This window comes from Phyllobates terribilis, unplaced genomic scaffold (assembly GCF_046119375.1).
Source record: "Phyllobates terribilis strain yellow unplaced genomic scaffold, ASM4611937v1 Scaffold_1__5_contigs__length_1240528914, whole genome shotgun sequence".
In the NCBI taxonomy this organism is placed as follows: Eukaryota; Metazoa; Chordata; class Amphibia; order Anura; family Dendrobatidae; genus Phyllobates; species Phyllobates terribilis.
This window is the reverse complement of record NW_027362761.1, coordinates 159,612,409-159,633,334: the sequence shown is the minus strand read 5'-3', so window position 1 is coordinate 159,633,334 and position 20,926 is coordinate 159,612,409. Positions and strand designations below refer to the sequence as shown.

The 20,926-nt window shown below is 39.5% G+C and overlaps 1 protein-coding gene across 2 annotated transcripts in view; it reads left to right on the top strand.

Annotated features, from left to right (window-relative positions):
- LOC141166094 (programmed cell death 1 ligand 1-like) overlaps positions 1-8,802 on the top strand; it is a 47,820-nt gene extending 39,018 nt beyond the window's left edge. The window contains exons 6-7 of one of the 2 annotated variants that reach the window (XM_073652445.1): positions 3,580-3,723; positions 6,955-8,802. In XM_073652445.1, the coding sequence (XP_073508546.1) occupies positions 3,580-3,723; positions 6,955-6,995 (185 nt within the window). In that variant the 3' untranslated portion in view covers positions 6,996-8,802. The remainder of the gene's footprint in view (positions 1-3,579; positions 3,724-6,954) is intronic. The other variant, XM_073652436.1, reaches the window with a different exon arrangement.
- The last annotated feature ends 12,124 nt before the right edge of the window (positions 8,803-20,926 follow it).

Here is a 20,926-nt window from a genome sequence, read left to right as displayed (position 1 = left end):
TGGCTTCAGAACAAGTCTGTGACCATTCTTGACTGGCCCAGCCAGAGCCCTGACCTAAACCCAACTGAGCATCTCTGGAGAGACCTGAAAATGGCTGTCCACCAACGTTCACCATTCAACTGACGGAACTGGAGAGGATCTGCAAGGAAGAATGGCAGAGGATCCCCAAATCCAGTTGTGAAAAACTTGTTGCATCATTCCCAAGAAGACTCATGGCTGTACTAGCTCAAAAGGGTGCTTCTACTCAATACTGAGCAAAGGGTCTGAATACTTATGACCATGTGATATTTCAGTTTTTTTTTAATAAATTTGCAAAAATTTCTACATTTCTGTTTTTTCCAGTCAAGATGGGGTGCAGAGTGTACATTAATGAGAAAAAAAATGAACTTTTTAGAATTTACCAAATGGCTGCAACGAAACAAAGAATGAAAAATTGAAAGGGGTCTGAATACTTTCCGTACCCACTGTATAGTGAAATCAATGGGTGATTGCCAAGCTACATCCTCTTGAGGGAGAACTGCTTTTTGTACCAGTTCTAAATTGTCTATCAGGCACAGATCCCTGTCTAATATTTATATATGCCCCAAAAAGGCATACTTCACTACCTGACGATTTTCAGTTTTTTCCTCCCCTTCTTCTATGAGCCATAACTTTTTTATTTTTCTGGCCATATAGCCATACGAAGGCTTGTTTTTTGCGGAACGACTTGTACATTTGAACAACACCATCCATTTTATCATACTGTATAGAGTACTGGAAAATGGGAAAAAAAAATTCAAGTGCATTGAAATTGCAAAAAAAGTGCAATGCCATAATTGTTTTTTTTATTTACCATGTTCACTACTTGGTAAAAATGGCCTGGCAATATGATGCTCCAGGACAGTACAAGTACAAGTATTTAAGTGGTGAAAAAAAATTGGTAATTTTGTAAAAACAAAAAATTTGTTTTTGTTGCCATTTTCCGTTTCCATTTTTTGGGATCTGGGGCTGTGTGAGGGATTATTTTTTGCTCCCTGAGCTGACATTTTTATTGATGCCATTTGGGGGTAGATAACATGTTTTGATCAGCTCTTATTGCATTTTATTGTGGTATTGTAGCAGCAAAAGAAAAATAATTCTGGCGTTTTGATTTTTTTTCTCATTACCCAGTTTACTGATCGGATTAATTTATTTTATGTTTTGATAGATCAGACATTTCTAAACGCAACAATACCAAATATGTGTATTTTTCATTTGTTTTATTTTTAATCGGGGGTGATTTTGTGTTTTTTTTGGTCATATTTTTAAAAACTTTTTTTTACTTTTTACTGTCTTCAATAGTCCCCTTAGGAGACTTGAAGCTGCGATCGTCCGATCGCTTGTGCTATACCCTGCTATGTGCCCTGCTATGTATAGCAGAAATCACAATCTACTGTACTATGAATGCCAGCCACGAGCCGACATTCACAGGAGTATCGTAATGGCATAGGGGTCATTAGCAGACACCCGGCTGTCATGACAACCCATTGGCGCCCCCCTCACGTGGCAGGGGCACTGAGGGGCAAGCTGGGTGACGCGCTTCTGGCTGGCGTGTGTTAAATCCAGCTGTCCTTGATTAACAGTGGGATTTAACTGGTTAACAGTCGCGAGCGGACCACTGCTCCACCCACAGCTGTTATATTCACTTGATGGCTGATTAAATCTGCCAACAAGTGTGGGGAAAGATGTGGGCTTGGCATACAAGCCCACATCAAAGGCAGGGACACTAGCTTTGTCCAACGTAGTGAAGGGGTTAATTACATAGATGACAAGAGAAAACACAACCATCAATATTAATCCTTCTCAGTTATTTCTGGCTTCACATAGCAGTCATATCAATTCCCTGGGTAATCATTTGAAAAGTTGTTGTTTTTTATAGTCGATAACAGTTGGATAGAAGGCTATACAGGCAGTTTGGAGGTTGCGATCAAGAGTCCTAGGTTTGTTCTTAAGTTGAATTTGTAAATACATTGCAATAGGTATATAATTTAAAGGGAATCTGTCACCAGATTTTTGCTACCCCATACAGGAGCAGCATGATGCAGGGGCAGAAATCCTGATTCCACCAACTTACTTTATTGGCTGTAGCAGTTTTGATTACAAACTTTTATCTGCTGCATATCTACCAGTTCTCCAAATTCTGAGCTGTGTATAACCCCACCCACACCACTGATTGACAGCTTTCTGTGTACACTGTGCATAGGCAGAAAGCTTCCAATCAGTGCTGGGGGCGTGATTGGACTACATGGCAGCAGGCCAAGTAGTCCTCTAGTGATAATCTCTGACTGACAGAGGACTGATTTTAAATAATCTACACTAAGCAGCCTTGTAAGTGAAACATCACTGGAGTCAGGATCTCTTCACCTACATTATGATGCCCTCAGATTAAGTAGCAAAAACCTGGTGACAAATTCTTTTTTAGAGAAACGCCAGCAACATTTTTTTGTTTTTGGATAGCATAAGGAAAGGTTATTACTAGAGATGGGTGAATTTTTTTGAGTGGAATTGAATTCTACTAAAATTTTACAAAAATCCGTATTCTCCAAAAAACAGATTTCTTTGTAATTTGCTCCAGGCTAATTCAGCAAAATGGTAGCCAGCTGGCCATCATTTTTCGGAATGCTAAAGGGCTGGCAAATGGTTTAAAAAAAAAAATGCTCACCTCACTACTCCTCTCTCCGGCTGCCCCTCTGCTTGTTGCTCGTTGACCGGTCCACTTCTTTTCACCATCGCATGCAGTATTCCCAACCTCTTCACTATAGGTATAGGTCAGGAATTCTGGCCGCATAGAGGCTTAGGAGGACACTGTGCGTTGTAAGGTCGACATTGCAAAGCAGCAGAGGCGAGCAACAAGTAGGGGGCGACCGGAGAGCTTTGTGATGAGGTATTGGTTTCTCTTTTGTTTTTGACATCTTACGTTTTTAAGCATGAGTCATACATTAGTCGATCATTCGTTGACAAATTTTTGTGCACAAAAAAATTGGGACATTTGAAGGCTTTTTTACTCCAGAATTCTGGTGTAAACACCTTTATGAATTGGGGCCTATGCGTCTAAAACTCCTATGCAGATGTTTGTGACTCCATGATAACAGGCCAGAAACACTCTGCACCCTGACCCTGCAGTTATGGGGCATTACATCGGCCCTCTCCTTTTTTGCCAACATATATTTAGTTGGTTAGAAAGTATATGCAGACTGATGTAGGGATACTGTATGTTACAGCAGGATAAGGGTACACAGAATTTGCTTGTAGTTTGTAACTATGGAAATATATATTTCTGCTTAAGAGCTGTAGACTCAGAACAATAGGATACTTTTTACAGAAATTAATTTGTAAAGTTGCTTCTTTTTTTTTGATTTTCAATACACTGGAACAAAAAAATATATATAATTGTAAAGATGTCACCATCATCAGTTTTTGCTCTGTGTCACATTGCTCATAATTTACAACTCCAATTGATTTTACTACTTATTTTTATTATTTATTTGCCAAATCAAATGTTAGTACTTCACAAAACTGAGTCTAGTTTTGATCCGTTTCTTGGTATTTGACTTTCTATAGGACAGTACAAAAGAGTTCATCAGAAGACCGGTTTCAACAAAAGCATATGTAAAAATGAGACTCTCAGCATCAACGATAATACATTAGCGACAAGCAAATATTCTAGCAAACATTTTGGAAACATATCTGAGAACACAATTGTTGGTAAATAAAATGTCTTTCTTTCACATTATGTATGTAACCTGGTATAATTAACATATATAAACTTCTCTCTTGGTTCAATGTTTGACCATTTCACAACTTCAAGTGCAGTTGATTGAGCCAGGAATCATGGAGAGATCTGCATATTCTCTAGAAACACCTAATGACCCATGCTTCTTTTCAATTTCTGTCCATTTTGCTCTTTCAATGGGAAGGCAGGGACAAATTTACTGTACACTGAGATCTTTGTACAAGCAAGTACGGTAAATGAATATAAAGAAGGGGGAGCAGGAACGTTTTTGTGATCCTCCCTTTGTGAGCCAGAAATGCTGGAAAAAGTGTTTTAAGGCCCCGTCACACTTAGTGACGCTGCAACGATCCCGACAACGATACGACCTGTCAGGGTTCGTTGCTGCGTCGCTATGTGGTCGCTGGTGAGCTGTCAAACAGGCAGGCTCACCAACGATCAGGGGAGCAGCGACATCGTGGAAAGAATCTTTCCACGATGTCCTGCTCCAGTTGCCAGCCTGCTGAAGCAGGAGCAGGCTGGTAACCATGATAAACATTGGGCTACCAGGGGCACACGCGCACCTAGTAACCCGTTGTTTATCATGGTTACCACTCTGCTACAGTGAGCGGGAGGTTACCGCTCACTTTAGCAGGCTCGTAACCATGATGGGTGCGCGTGTGCCCCTAGTAACCCGATGTTTATCATGGTTACCAGCCTGATCGCTGCTCCCGCTGGTCACACACAGCGATGTGTGCTGACCAGCGGGGGGGCAACGACCAAAAAATGGTCCAGGACACTTTGCAGCGATCAGCGACCTCACAGCAGGGGCCTGATCGCTGCAAAGTGTCATACATAGCGACATCACTGGTGAGGTCGCTGTTGCGCCACCAAAACCGTGACACAGCAGCAATCTCGCTATGTGAGACGGGGGCTTTACACTCTGCATTTCAGGATTATACACTGATCAGCCATAGCATAGACCAGCTGCCTCATATTATGTACAGTAAGTCCTCCACATATCAGCAAAACAGCTCTGATCCACAAGTTTTCACAAAACCTTTGAAGGTGTCTAGTGATAATTAGAAGAATTTATGGTTGGAAGTGGCCAGAGAACTTTAGGAATATTCAGTGCCTCCCACTAGATAATCAAGAAGTGACTGAGGGTACTTGCTATGGACTGTCTCTTAAACAGGAGCAGAATTTACCGATGCCATCCTTAGCTTTATGATAATATTTGAGAAGTGTTAAGAGTATAATCATGTTAATTGATATAAGATATATCTAAGTTCTCTCAACACAAATGGCACCAATCAGAAAATATGATCGTGAAAAGTGGGTTATTTGGTGGAGTACCCCTATAAATATTATTGTAGGATGTTGTAACCCTTGGTGGTAGAATTGTTCCCCATTTAGGGGTGGCTGAAGGAATGCAGGCAAATGCAGAAGGCTGTTCAACAACTATTCACAGGGAAGCACAGATAGAAGAACAGCCGGCTGATAACTGTGAGACTTTACAGACACGTGTCTCAGCCTGCTGGCAATGTCTTCAGCTGCTTCTCCTCTAATCTGGTTTATTCTATGTGTCATTCTCAATGTTGCACACCCTTAGAGTGCTTTTCACAGCCTCTCTTTTGGTCATCTCTCTTGGCAGCAATACTGTTTAGTAGGTTATCTGGGAACTTGAGTACTTTTTTGACTTACCCACATTGTTACTGCCTTTCAGTTCGTTACACTCAGGCAAGAGTTTTCCTGCTGTTCCTAGTGTGGTAGTTTTCATCAAACACAGGCATAAGCTGACTCCACGCTGTCCTTTATCCAGCCATGTCACCAGCAATTCATTACCTTTACTCACTCCTAATTATCAGCACCTCATACTACACCACTGCTACTCATTGGCATTCATTAGTATTTCTTGTCCTGGGGTGTACTTAGCAAATAATTCAATGGGTCTTAAATTACCATTCACTTGCATTGCTTGCACATTTGTCACATTTTTTTGCAGCTCATTTGCAGCATTACATATACTAAATGATGATAATAAATAATATCATGGCATTAAAATGTGTATCGAACTGAAAAGTGCATGAAACTACCCATCAATAGGCCCCTTGATATTATGTACAGTAGATGGTGGGATATTCAAAGTTTTTGCAATTTTACCTTGAAGAACATTTTTTTCTGAAATTGTTTCAGAATTTTTACGCAAAGCTGTTCACAGATTGGTGAACCCCTGACCATCTTTGCATCTGAAAGACTGCCTCTCTAACATGTTTTTTTTGTACACAGTCATGTACACTTAGTTAAAAGTTGACACTTCAGCTGCATTTCATTAGTGCCACTTACCCTTCCTACCTTTTGTGAACACTTTTTTGAGATGTGTTGCTGCCATCAAATTCTAAATGAGTTAATTTTTTCAAATTAGATGGAATAATGTCTAACTCTCATCTTCTGATCTGTGTTATATATTCAGTTTTGAATAAAATATATTGGCTATAAGTAGTGATGAGCGAGCGTGTTCTGTTAACTCTTTCGCCAAGCATGTATTAAAGCAAACAGGCATTCCTCACATGTATTAAAGCTGTCAAACAGTCTCAAATCATGGACACGCCGTAAAAACTTGGCGAGCACCCGAGCATGCTCGGTGAAAGGGTTAACAGAACACGCTGGCTCATCACTAGCTATAAGAGATTTCCAAATCATTGCATTCTTGTTTTCTTTACATATTACACAGCATCCCACCTTTTTTGGAATTGGGGTTGGACACGGCAGTACGCAACATATACTGTATAGCACAACATAACGTAATTCATAATATATCACATAGTTATGGTACATAATAATGATATTAGGATAGTAATAGCATAACTTTAGTGGTATCACCACTGTGTCAACAATTATCCATAGCTATCAATAAAGGATATCTTAGTCCTGGAACATTCAACTCATAACAGTGGGGTTCAATGGGAACAGTCCTCAATTTTTGTAATTTATAAGCCTATTATAATCCAGTATTGTTCTGGATATGTAGGGGATTAGTATGTGACCCTAGGCTTGAATGAATATGCACTTTGTAGTTCAGTGTTGAGCAGAGCTTAGTTAATGGCAAGTTCACGTCTCTAAATAAACTGTACTTTGCCTGTAAGACTTTTATTGCAAATAGTTTGAAAATTATAAACTGTATCTAACTGATTGAGTTCATAATGTGTTCAATTTCATTTTTACAGATGTGGAAAACACAGTCACAAGACTCCTGAGCAGTTCCTGATGATGCAACTACTGGTGAAGAAGAATGGAGAATATTTTATGTGCACTTTATACGAGTAGAATGTTTACGCAATTGTGACTGTTTGATAGGTCCAGAAATTGGAATTATGCTTTGGTATATATTTACCTGTCAACAATAATAATTAAAAAAAAAACAGGAAGTATTTAGAGTCCACCATCATCTATAGTTTATCATTTTTAGAAGTCTTTAGTAGAACCTTCAGTTAACTTTGTTGACAATACCTTCCAGTTCTTCAAGCTTGGATTGAAGCACATGTGGCACAGCAGAAGACTTGTCTATAGGAGTAGCTGATTACATTTCTTGTATCCTGAAAAATCTGAGATTATAAAAGATTATTTAAAGAAAGGATCAATACATGTGATGTCCCATGATATCTGCTAAGAGAAATTCTCACTACTTTTATTCTGTTGTCAAGTTTAATACGTTTTTTTTTCCTACACTTATCGTGGAATATGCTACATGTTTCGGCAGGTACAGAGCTTTAGCTGCTCCGTGTGTAGTCGTATGGCACCTCTGCATGACAATATTTAAATAGTAGAAAGTGGTTCTAATGCATCCAATATAACCTATGATGAAAGGAAAGGTTATTCAGTGCCATCGGAGAACAAAAACTTTATTTACATATTATTATACAGAAGGGTGCACAGCCTACAAACTGTAGCGCATGCGTAAGAACCTGCGTAGTCCATGGCATGGATCCTTATGTTTTAAAAATGAGCAAACAAAGTTCACAAGTTTTCTTCCTCTGCTAAGTGCTGCTGGATATCCTTTCCTCTCATCATATTCTACTACCCGGGATCCGGCATTACGTTCTTCTCTGTGTGTCCCACATCAATAAATGGTCGTCTGGTGCTTTTAGAACCATCCAGCTGGTGTGCTGATCCTGATCCTGTTTTTTCCTTTATCCAGTTTGACATAGCATTTTTTGTTGTTGGATTCTGTATGAAATTGGAGAACTACAAAAGGTACAGTATGGCCCCAAAGACCTCTTTAGGAGTAATATCATAGCTCCTTATGATTCCAACCTTTTATGGAGTCTAATTTAGTTGTGTACATGTGCACTTGATTTACCAAAAATCACAAAAAAAAATCTATGAAACTCGAATGTCAAATCCGTTAACATTTTCCGTTAAAGATTTTCCATTAAAACAATTTTTAGCATTCAAAGAGCTGTGCGTTTGGTGGAACTCAAATAGGCGTACGGATTATATTTTCTACTCTGCAATTTATTCTTACATCAATTCCTGAAATCAATAAGTGAATATAAGTTTGGTTGTATAATACATCTACAATGCACTTTATGAAATGTGTAACAATTATCATAAAGTTTTATTTTTGTATAATAAATACATATTTTTGTAATATTTTCACTTAAGTCATTATTTCTTTATCCATATTTTCATACTATTATTGTTATTATTATTTATTATTATTATAGCGCCATTTATTCCATGGCTCTTAACATGTAAAAAAGGGGGTATACATAGCAAAAAACACTTACAATAATCTTAACAGAACGAGTCAGCGACTGGTACAGGAGGAGAGAGCACCCTGCCCACGAGGGCTCACATTCTACAAGGGATAGGTGAGGGTACAGCTGTTTGTGCAGCGGTATGGTGGAGCGAGGGTTACTGCAGGTTGTAGGCTTGTCAGAAGAGGTGGGTCTTCAGGTTTCTTTTGAAGGTTTCCACGGTAGGCGAGAGTCTGATGTGTTGAGGTAGAGAGTTCCAGAGTAGGGGGGATGCGCGGGACAAATCCTTCTAAATGCCATTGTGAAATTACCCTCGGGCACAGATACAGATACATTTGACATTTTTAAAAACATTTTTTAAGGGAACAATAATAAATAATAAAATAGCATTAAAGACCAGACAAACAACACAGACTGTGAGTCCGCAGCTGAAGCGGTTTGGTGAAACGCACGTCGGGTGTGCATTTTTCTCAGTGGTTGTTCCCTTTTTCTTATCATTTGTACCGACTCTCTCCATGCTTCTTGTTTTGATTCAATATACATTACTCCTGTGTATGTTGCAGCGTTGAGTATTGCAGCGCACATGTACTTTGTACTATTTAGACTTGTTTCCAGGTAGTCTATGTATATAACATTTGTAGTTTATGTATATAACATTTATAGTTATGATATTACATGTCATGTATTTTTACCCATTTGCATTATGACTCTTACATATCATTATCTTGTCTTCAATGATTTTCAAGCAAACCTAGTGATACTTTATTTACACTTCAATGTTCTTCTGTTTTATATACCGGTGTGTATATATGCAGTGGGGGAAATAAGTATTTGATCCCTTGCTGTTTTTGTAAGTTTGCCCACTGACTAAGACATGAACAGTCTATAATTTTAAGGGTAGGTTAATTTTAACATTGAGAGATAGAATATCCCCAAAAAAATCAAGAAAATCACATTGTATAAATTAGATATATTTATTTGCATTTTGCAGTGAGAAATAAGTATTTGATCCCAAACAAACCATTATGAGTTCTGGCTCCTACAGACCAGTTAGACATTCCTAATCAACTCATTACCTACATTAAAGACAGCTGTCTTACATAGTCACCTGTCAGTCTGTATAAAAGACTCCTGTTCACAGACTCAATTAATCAGTCAGACTCTAACCTCTACAACATGGGCAAGACCAAAGAGCTTTCTAATGATGTCTGGGACAAGATCATAGACCTGCACAAAGCTGGAATGGGCTACAAAACCATAAGTAAGACGCTGGGTGAGAAGGAGACAACTGTTGTTGCAATAGTAAGAAAATGGAAGAAATACAAAATGACTGTCAATCGACATCTATCTGGGGCACCATGCGAAATCTCACCTCGTGGGCTATCCTTGATCATGAGGAAGATGAGAGATCAGCCTAAAACTACACGGGGGGATTTCCAGGCAGCTGGGACCACAGTCACCAAGAAAACCATTGGTAACACATTATTCCTTAAAGTTTTAAAATCCTGCAGTGCCCGCAAAGTCCCCCTGCTCAAAAAGTCACATGTGCAGACCCGTCTGAAGTTTGCCAGTGAACACCTGGATTATTCTGTGAGGTATTGGGAGAAGGTGCTGTTGTCAGATGAGACAAAAATTGAGCTCTTTGGCATTAACTCAACTCGCCGTGTTTGGAGGAAGAAGAAGGATGCGTACAACCCTAAGAACATCGTCCCAACCGTGAAGCATGGTGGGGAAACATTATACTTTGGGGGTGCTTTTCTGCAAAGGGGACATGATAACTGCACCGTACTGAAGGGAAGATTTTGGCCAGCAACCTCTTTCCCTCAGTAAGCGCATTGAAGATGGGTCATGGCTGGGTCTTCCAGCAAGACAATGACCCAAAACATACAGCCAAGGCAACAAAGGAGTGGCTCAAAAAGAAGCACAGTAAGGTCATGGAGTGGCCTAGCCAGTCTCCAGACCTTAATCCCATAGAAAACTTATGGAGGAAGTTGAAGCTCCAAGTTCCCAAGTGACAGCCTCAAAATCTTAATGATTTAGAGATGATCTGCAAAGAGGAGTGGACCAAAATTCCTCCTGACATGTGTGCAAACCTCATCATCAACTACAAAAAACGTCTGACTGCTGTGCTTGCCAACAAGGGTTTTGCCACCAAGTATTAAGTGTTGTTTGCCAGAGTGATCAAATACTTATTTCTCACTGCACAATGCAAAAAAAAAAATATATATCTAATTTATACAATGTGATTTTCTTGATTTTTTTGGGGATATTCTATCTCTCAATGTTAAAATTAACCTACCCTTAAAATTATAGACTGTTCATGTGTTTGTCAGTGGGCAAACTTACAAAAACAGCAAGGGATCAAATACTTATTTTCCCCACTGTGTATATATGAATATGTATATTATACACCAATCCGATGTAGAAATTTATGAGTTCTATATTTTCTGTGAATCAAATATAATTGCGACAACCTTTGAGCCTCGGAAAGGGAAAGAAGAGTTGTTAAGCCTAATATGGAGTATTTTGAATCCTTATGATTCACTCTCTATAGATTATGATTTTCCCCCCACTCTGTATATCATACTCAATTTGTTTATTTATGTCTCCTGAATTTTGTATAAAATAAGCACAACATTTATTAATTATGTTGCTATAGCTGCAGCCATCTAAAGATGTGATATTACATGTCGTGAGGTCGAGTCTCAAAGCTGCTAGTCTGGAAGAGCAGTTCTTGAGCAGCATGGACAAGTGGCACTAGAGCATTAGAACAGAATAGAGGAGTGAGACCACTGTGGAGAAAATGCCATGCCAATGTAGCAGGGCCCAGAAAAAAGAGAAACGGAGAGCTCCCTATGTAAAACTGCAAGGTGATTGGGGAGGTGATAGGATGTGAACCGCTCACCAGAATGAGTTGTGTGCGGCACAATTGAGAACGTGAGTTAAGGAATAAAAATATTTTCCTAGGAAATTAAATTCCATTATAGATATGGATCCAATCAATGTGTCCTTTTATAGAAATATTTTAGATGGAAATTTTATGGATTTATAGTTTTTTTGTGTTTTGTCTTAATTGAATAATTACATAAACGTCACGACCTACCCCTATATAAGGGGAGAAGTGACCCCTCTGTGTATAACCTGAAGAAGGAATTGATGCAACGTTGTTTTTATAGTCTGTTTCTTCAACATCTGTTCCATTGTGACATAGTTGACAGCGCATGGACACCACTGCCGTTTTCGCTCAACTACCCTAATGTAGCAGGGCTAGAACAGTAATGATTGATATAGCAGCGCAGGATCATCAGTGAATGATTAAGCAGAGCTGGACAAACAGAGTTTGTACCACTGAGCAACAGAGTAGTACCACAATATAGGAGAGAAGGTACAACTGAGTAGCAGAGTTGATATAACGATGTAGCAGATTTGTCACCACTATGTAGCAGAAGTTGTATGGGAATATAGCTGTACTGGAACAATGGTGTAGTAGAATTGTAACAGCAGAGTCTGCGTAGCAGTGCCAAAACCACAGTATATAGCAGCAATGTTTCGATCAAGAGTAATGTAGCAGTTCAGAATCTAAAAAATAGCAGAGTTAAGATAAAAAGTAGGTTGCAGTACAAAATAGTGACAAAAAGCCAATGAATATTCCGGATCCACCCCACCACCTGAGCCAGGTTAAATAACCTGGTAAAATGACTTCATAGGTGTGTGTCAGGTTGCCGTGGTAACCAGACACACAAGAGAGAAGGCTGAAATGGCCGAGGAAGTAAAGCAAGGCAGTGCTTGGGGCTAGAACTGGGAGACTCTTTTAAAGCCTCTCCCAGAAGTGTTCAACACGGAACCTCTTACAGCATATCCACATATTTTTTCATTTCTAATATTTGACTGGGCTTGAAATCCCCTACAGGGCACTTAAAACGCGTCACATGCTCATACAAGAACAGACCTGCCTCTTCAAACAACTGGTGTAAGACTGAGATGAAGAACAGAAGAGAGTATGTAACAGGATCGTCATTTCCACAGAGGTGCAGCCCAGGTCAATGTTTCTCCACAAAGCAGCAAAAACAATATGTCATACTGGCTGTCATGCCTCTGGATTTGAACCCTTGGTTCTGTGGTCGGCGTCTCTGAGCCACAGCAGATTTACCTTTTCTTTGAGTGTTTTAGTTCTGTTATGTTTGTTTCTGTAAGTTTTTGGGCAACAGGTGTTTTTCATTTACTCTGTTTGTCTGTCCTATCACCTTGTGGGTGCAGCTTTACATACCTTACCCTACTGGTGTTTCTTGCTGGTGATAGACTTTGTTGGATTCATTCACTTAGCTATAGGTTGTGTTGGTTGCAGTTGTTTTGTGTGTGATTCCTTTATTCCTTAGGGAATTGCTATTCTAGCGATCCTTGGAGCTGCTAAGGACATTCAGGGTAAGCCGCCGTCGAGTGAGGGCGCCATTCCGTTATCTTAGAGTGCAAACCTCTGCAGTCAGGCAGGGACAGACCAGGGTCAGAGAAGGGCTTTTTTCTAAACTAAACAATGACCTGTCAGGTTCAGGAATTTGTCTTCCTGGTTTGTACGTTACCTGTGTGAATGTGTTTTGACAGTCATAACACTGGCACTGTCAAAATAGAACTGTTGCAGACAAATTTTAAAGTGTATAGTAGATAAGTTGACAAAGCCCCAGCAAGCCTTAGTATTCTCATCAAATCGAGTGGTGGTGGTTGGTAGCAGAAGGGAAGATTCCCAGGGATTGATTTCCAACAAAGAAACTATTTGTTGTAATAGTTGCGAGACTGGAGATGATGCAGATGAGAACTGTCCTTGTACGTCCGTATGTGCTGAGAGATCACACACAGTCTGGGCTATCTTTCGGTGATAAACAGAAAGCTGAGATACTAGCCCACCCAAATCTCCAAGATCAATCAGCCAGAATGAAGATGCTGTTGCCCCATGGCTTGTTATGTCTCAAAAGTACTATGTAAATTATAATTCCAGAAAAATTGACTCTTTAGCTGTACCTCACTAAGTATGAAAAGCACTGATGTATACAATAATCAATAAATCCACAAAAATATTTGCAGGTCAAAACCTAAGGGCATATGGTTATTATCGCCCTTACACTTCAAACACATAAAAATTATTCCCAGGACAGCAGATCTACAATCACCGATAGTGTTAATTTTTTAGACCGGCATTGCCTTGCTTCCCAGACTTCACATCCATCAAGATCAAAACTTTACCTGTATTTTCATATTCTTGTTCATAGCTGCTTTCTATAGTAGCCTTTGGTTTAGCCCACATTCACAGGTTCAGTATTTGGTCACTGTTTTACACCAGATATTTTTGAGTCAAAAGTGGGTTAAAATGCATAAGTGGTGACATGTTTCTATAATACTTCTTTTTCTGATTGTTCCACTCCTGATTTTAGCTTACAAATACATATCCGTGTGTCATCCGTGTGACATACCGGCGCCTGGGAATCAGTGTACAGTTAGCGCTGTTCCCAAGCGCCGGGTGCTGAATTCTGCACTCATCATTGTTTCCTGTTGGCGCTGCGATCAGCACCAGCAGGGACAATAATGAGAGTAGTAGTGTCTGCTCCTGCAGTGTATAACTGTAAAAATAAGAATAAAATAAAAAAAAAACCTTATACTCACCTGTCCTAAGTGTTCCCCATTGTAATCCATGCGACCAATCATGTCGAGGAGCCAGGGAGAATGATTCGCTGCAGCTGTTCTGAGCTCAGTGAGTGACAGGACATCGCTCGCTGAGCGCAGCTCCGGGGCCCGCTCGCTGCAGGAGTCATTCTCCCCAGCTCCTCGGCGTGATCGGTGGCATGGATTAAAGCGGGGGACACTTAGGACAGGTGAGTATAAGTTTTTTTTTTATTTTATTCTTATTTTGGACACTTCGGGAACAGACACTACTACTCTCATCATTGTCCCTACTGGTGCTGATCGCAGCGCAAACCCTGCTGGTGCTGATCGCAGCGCCAACAGGGAACTCTGATGAGGGCAGCGTTCAACACCCGGCACTTGGGAACAGCACTAACTGTACCGCTGATTCTCAGTCACCGGTACGTGTGATCCTGATGTGGCACACGGGCGGCACACAGGTGCACATGAACACGAATATCTCCAGTACCGGAAATATCAGGACGTGTGAAAGAGCCCTTAGCACTTTGATTTTTTTTTTTTATAAATTAATGAATCTAAATACCCTATCAAATTGATTATATTTATTTGCACTTTTATATTAATTTATAAGTATAGACTTGTTTCAGCAATTGTGTAATCAGAGTATGCGTATATTGCCATAAATACACCTGTTAAAAACAGCATTAGGGCACATGTTAAGTATTTGGTGCAGACATTCTGCATCAAAAAATGTCTCTTGGCAGGAAAAATGCTGCAGAAAAAATGCGCATTTTAGATCTGTTTTTCCCAGTCATTAGAATGGGTGAAAAATGCTGCAGAAATGCTGAAATTGACAGGGTTCAGTTATGAAAATCCTTCAGATCTACACGGAAAAAATAAGTAGCGTGTGCATGAGATTTCAAACATCTTATTAACTCTGCTGGAACAGTAAAATGCTGTGTTTCTCATGGCAAAAAAAACGTGCCAAAACTGCAACATGTGCACATGGGGTGATTTTTTATTATGGTAACTTTTCATGTAAATTGGTATCAATCCTATGTGTGATTGTGGATATGGTGGGGATATGCTTTACGTGTCTGCAGTGCATCACCAATAAGATCCTTTAGGTTTCTCTCTGTAGTTATTGTTGTCGATGTATTGATAATTGTCTACATAATAAAGGTTTTACTATATTGACTAGTACATCGATAGGATGTAAGCCCGCAAGGGCAGGGTCCTCTTCCCTCTGTACCAGTCTATCATGTAAGTGATATCTGTATTTTGGATGAAACCCTTTCCTCATGTACAGCTCGATGGAGTCAGTGGTGCTATATAAATAAATAATAATAATACACCCTTGTTGCTTGCCGGTTATGGATTTGGTTTGAAAAGGGAACATATTGATGTTCTAATGAGGTTTGTTTGTATGAACAGCTGATTGGTTTTTAGAAGTCATATGATCATGGTTTTGATTAATCTTTTGCGATTTATTGAAGTCACTTTTCTTTTTTCACTTTGTGGTATTTGCTGAAGTTTTTTGCGCCAAATTCTACAAAATGGCGCACATGGTTTATGTATGTGGTGCAAAATCAAAAATGCTGTTTATTTATGAATTTTTTTGCAACTTTTATAGTGGAAAAACTAGCAAATCCTTTTAAAAGCCACACACTTGTCTTAAAAATGAACCAAATTAAAAACTCCATCTGAAACCTTACTCAAGGCAAGGACTGGAGTAAGATGAGCCAAAAAACTGTGACATTTGGTAAAAGATGCATTTCATGAATCCATCTAAAGCATTTAATGTGCAAAGTTGCAGAGGTAAAATAAAAAATAAATAAAAAAGACAACTTAAAAAGTGGCACAAATCTTATACAGGATAAGGCCCTTTGTTCTCCAGCATTTTGGCTGTCCCTTGTATCGGACAGGAACAGTCAAAGGGCAAGATGTGGCATGTGGACCACAGTTTGCCCAAGTCTACTTTTTTGTATAAATTGGTTCTGTTATTGCATCCTTGTAGTAAGATTGGATCTGTTACTGCTGCCTTTATAGAAAAAGATGTCATGTTCATACCCTAAGATTGGTTTTGGTACCACATCTGTGTAGTAAACTTGGTTCTTTTACTATTGCTATGTACTTAACTTGGTTCTAGTACTAGTTCTGTGCAATGAGTGTCAGATCTTTGGTGAGGATGTTTCTGTATAGAGTCCAAAGTATTTAGCCCACTCAATGGTGAATTTCATGCTGTTAATACAATAAGGAAGGACCCCTGCTCACGGGTCACTGCTGTGTGCTTGCTCCCAAGCCAAAATTTGCCAGCTAGCCCCTGGCAGCCAGTGTCTGATTCGTACTGATTGTGGTTCGGCCAGCATGAATCTGATGTCAGGTTCCCTTTAAAGACTATAGAATAACCAAACTAATAAATATAAGTCAATTTTTGTATTTTTTTTTTGTCCGGGTCTCTGTCTCCCTCACCGAAACCATGTCAACATTGCGTTACTTTACACAGTTTTTTTCAATCTCTGCCATGTATCTAGTGACAATCTTTCACTGCCTCACTCAGAATTTTTCCTCTAGAGCTCTCCCTCTTTAACTCATGTGCTTTATGTCATGCAGCCAGAAGGTGGCAGTTCATGTTCACCTTTCTAAAAAATAAATATATATATATAATGGATGGACAAATAAAAATATTTTTACAGTAAGTGTATATGCACACAACATTTTTTTTCAGACGGATTCCACCTAGAAACTATCTGAAAAGAAGCTAAAAAAGAATGAACATATACACTGCAATGTGAAAACAGTATGTTCCGTCTGTTCTTGCTTCTTGTATTTGTTTCAGCCTTCAAAAGCCAAATCTAAAAGATGTGATCTGACCAATGTTCTGGCGGCTTCTGCTTGGAAATCGCCATTATTTTATATATAGAATATAAAAAAGATGCCGGGGCAAAGCCACTGCAGAAGACGTCCAAAAAGACGCTTCAGGATAAACACCGCTATGTGTGCATACCCTTAGGGTTAGGTTTTTCTAGAATGTGAAAACGCGCATTGGGGCTTCGGCACTACACTTCAGGGTAATAATATTATTTGTTTCAATTTTGCATCCTTGATGGTCTTTTAGCCATATGTATTTTTATAGTGGATGGGTGGAAGCTCTCACTGGAGACCCTGGGTCTTAGAATTTAATGAACATTCCACTAAGGGATGCTGATCATACCCTCTCTGCCCATACCTTCCCCCTTTTTGTTGTTGTGTGGTGCCACCTACTGGCTAGTGCTATATTCATGTTTTAATTTGTATTATTCAATAAAATTGTATTTAATCTATTTATCATGTGTTTTTCATATTATTGCTTCAGTTGCACATTTTTTATATTATTCTTAACTGGGAATAAGCAGGGAGTACTGCGCAGTATGTTCCATGACAGTCCTTAGAATCTGTATTTAACACTGGAAGACTGAACAACACACTTTCCCCAAGTCTTGCCCTCCATACAGCATAGCTCCCAACTTTTGAAGAACAGAAAGAGGGACATATGATGCGGCACACTAACCGTGCCACGGCAAATTTTGGCCACGCCTCTGTCCACACCCCAATCCACGCCCACTTGCCATTATCTTTCTTCCCCGGCAGGAGGAGTTGTCAGAGGGGTGCGGGCAGTGAGGGACATTCAGCAGATGTTTGAGACTGCAGGGTGCAGACCCAAATCCGGGACTGTCCATTGTATCCGGGACAATTGGGATTAGAGATGAGCGAAAGGATTCATGGGTCTCTGGTCCAGCGTCCAGGTCAGTGGTACCGGGCGGCTGGAGGGGAGGCCGCGAATCTCTAACCATCCGGCGTCACCAGTGCAGCTTTTGATCACCCAGGACAAGGCGACGTCATCTGTGTGTCCTGCTCATCTCTAGTTGGGACTTGTGGATTATTTTTTGTTTCTCATTCACAGTCGGAGCCGCCAGAACTTTCTCATCATTATGTAGCTTCACTATATGACATCTGGCTTTTTTTGTGCCTGTAAGGCCGTGTTCACACATTGCAGAAATACTGTGTTTTTCAGCAGATGTCCGCACCAAACTCCACAATAACAATCTTCTCCCCCTTATTTGATGCTTTTCTGGTGCAGATGTGAAGCCGCGTTTTTAGTGTGTTTTTTGTAGTAAAGAAAAGCTTTGATTCTGCACTTAATAAATTATCTGCGTTTTTTTTAGGCTCCACATAGAAGCATCTAGAGAGAAAAAAGCACCAAAACCGCACAGTTCATCAGCATTCTTGGGCACACAGCGGGCAACTTTTTTGTTAAAGTAGTTATTATTAAGGATTTTTTACATAAATGGGATAAAGAAAAAGGGGGAGGCATATTGTAAATACACAGTAATATAGAAGCAATCAAGAACAAAATAAAAACATAAAAGCTAAATTTAAAGGGATGAAAGATATAGGCAAAATAATGGGTGGAAAGGATTAAGGATGAGAAGGGGGAAGGAAAAATATGGTTTATTAAGGAAAATGGGAAAAAAGGAAAAAGAAAAAATTAAGGGGATAGAAGGAAAATGAAAAAGACTGGTATGTACAGGATAGACAAGGGAAAGGGGTCACAATGCAAATATAATATACTTTATATATAAAGCATTTAAGAGGTAGAAGGGGAAGAAAAGGAATGGGAAAGGCAAGGAAAGAAAAGAGAAAGGAAAAACAGCTGTATAAACAGGTGGAGAGACAAGCGTATAGATAAATACGAACTTTTAAATAATGTAAAATACTGTTTGTTGAATTCTAATAGCAGGCGGAGTTCTCATGAAATCACATCCACTTTGCTTCGACAGTTAAACACAACATAATTTTTGTGCAAAAAAACCTGCAGAAAATACGCAGCATTTACGCTACATGAGATCACGGTCTAAATGTCCAAGTAAAGTGGATGTGATTCCATGAAATCTCCGCCCTCTGTGGTCTAAAGATGCTGCCGAACTCTGTGGTTTTGGTGCATTTTTTCTCTATAGGCTTCTTCGGAAAAAAAAACTCATGAAGAAAAAAAACGCTGTTGTATTTTTAAGCACAGAATCAAATTTTTCTGTACTATTAAAAAAGCATTAAAAACTCTGCTTCATATATGCACCAAAATCGCATCAAATAAGGGGGAAAACGCATAAAAGAAATGCAGCAAACACACAATAATCAGAGAAGATTGTTACTGCGTTGTGTGGTGCAGACAACCGCAGAAAAAAAGCAGCTGAAAGAACGCAGCATTTATGCTACATGTGAACATGGTCTCAGCATTACTGTTTCATTAAATTTTTTATTTCATTGCCGTAAATAATCTGATCGCTGTGTTGTGCAGGTTGTTATGATTACAGGAATACCAAATATGTCAGTGTTATGTGCTGATTTGTGATGTTCATTATTTAAAATTAAACGCAGTAAAAATTACAATATTTTTTTCATTATCAAGTGTTTTTCATTATTATATTTTTAGTAATTTTATAAGATGAAAAAATCTCTTATTCTCTTAAAAATGCATACATAGAAAACAGCAATGTATTTCTATCAGTACAATCAGCCTAAAGGCAGATCATGCACTTATGATCAAGTAAACAAAATTCTTCTCATTACATCACTAGAGCTTGTGGCTCTAATGCTCCCATCTATCTGGAATGTGCAGGTTGTGGATTCAAGCCCTGGGTAGACTCCTAAAAATAAAAAAAATGTAACTGCTTATTATTTGTACTACTTTTAGGCAACGTTTCCATGATCAGGAACAGCAGATCTTTGGACGCAGCATATTGTCGCTGCGTTCTAATCATGCAGGTAAATCCGCATGTGTTCACTGAACACACAGGTGAGCTGTGTCTAAAACGCTGCTCTTCCTGATCGTGAACCTTCCTTATAGGAAAAAAATAAATCTTTTTCTTCACCTCAGTATACAGGCACCATAAAAATACATTGTTATATACAATGCAATATAGAGCTCAAGATAACCAAATTCTCCTATCTTTGTTGTTATGGGCTGTAGCTCAGTGGTTAGAGCAACAGCCTGTGAGCTTTGGTATGCAAGCTGTCACACTGTGATGTGAGTTTGAGTTCTGGGTGAAACTTGATAACAGGAGGGACAGGATGTGAATATTTAATTTATACACCGAGAAGAGATGATCAGCCCCACCCCCAAGGAGAAGGAGCTATGGAGCGATGAAAAACTCAGAGAGGTGAATATAGAAGTCGTGAGAACAGCTGTGTCGGGACAGTCCCACCAAAACCGGGATGGTTGGGAGCTATGCATATAGTATTGCAACACCCTAGTGGGCCTCCAGAATCCCAGTTTACCTTGCTGATCTTCATTTCATGTAGTGCCATATCACTCCCACTATTATCTTCCTGTGCATTCCCACAGTGGCTTCTCCGCATCTTACACAGCTGGGTGCCACTAGGGTTAGGACCAATTATCTTCCTCTTTGAGGGGTAAACAGGCAATTCTGTACCATATTTTTTCAGATAGCGCTCCTGTCTTTTTAGCCAACTTGCTAGTTTGTTGATCCTTACTGCTTTCTAGCTCAAAAGCCAGTGACTGGAGCTTTTGTAACCCTTAGTCCTCCCATCACTCTGGAACTTAAAGGGAATTTGTCATCAGGTTTTTGCCATGTAATCTAAGGGCAGCATGATATAGGGGATGAGACACAGATTTCAGTGATGTGTCACTTTTTAGGCTGTGTAATGTTGTTTCAATACAATCAGTGTTTTATCAGCAGGGGATTATCACTGCCAGACTAGCTGCCCATGTGCCCCCTTGTCCATCCACGCCCCCACCACTGTTTAGCAG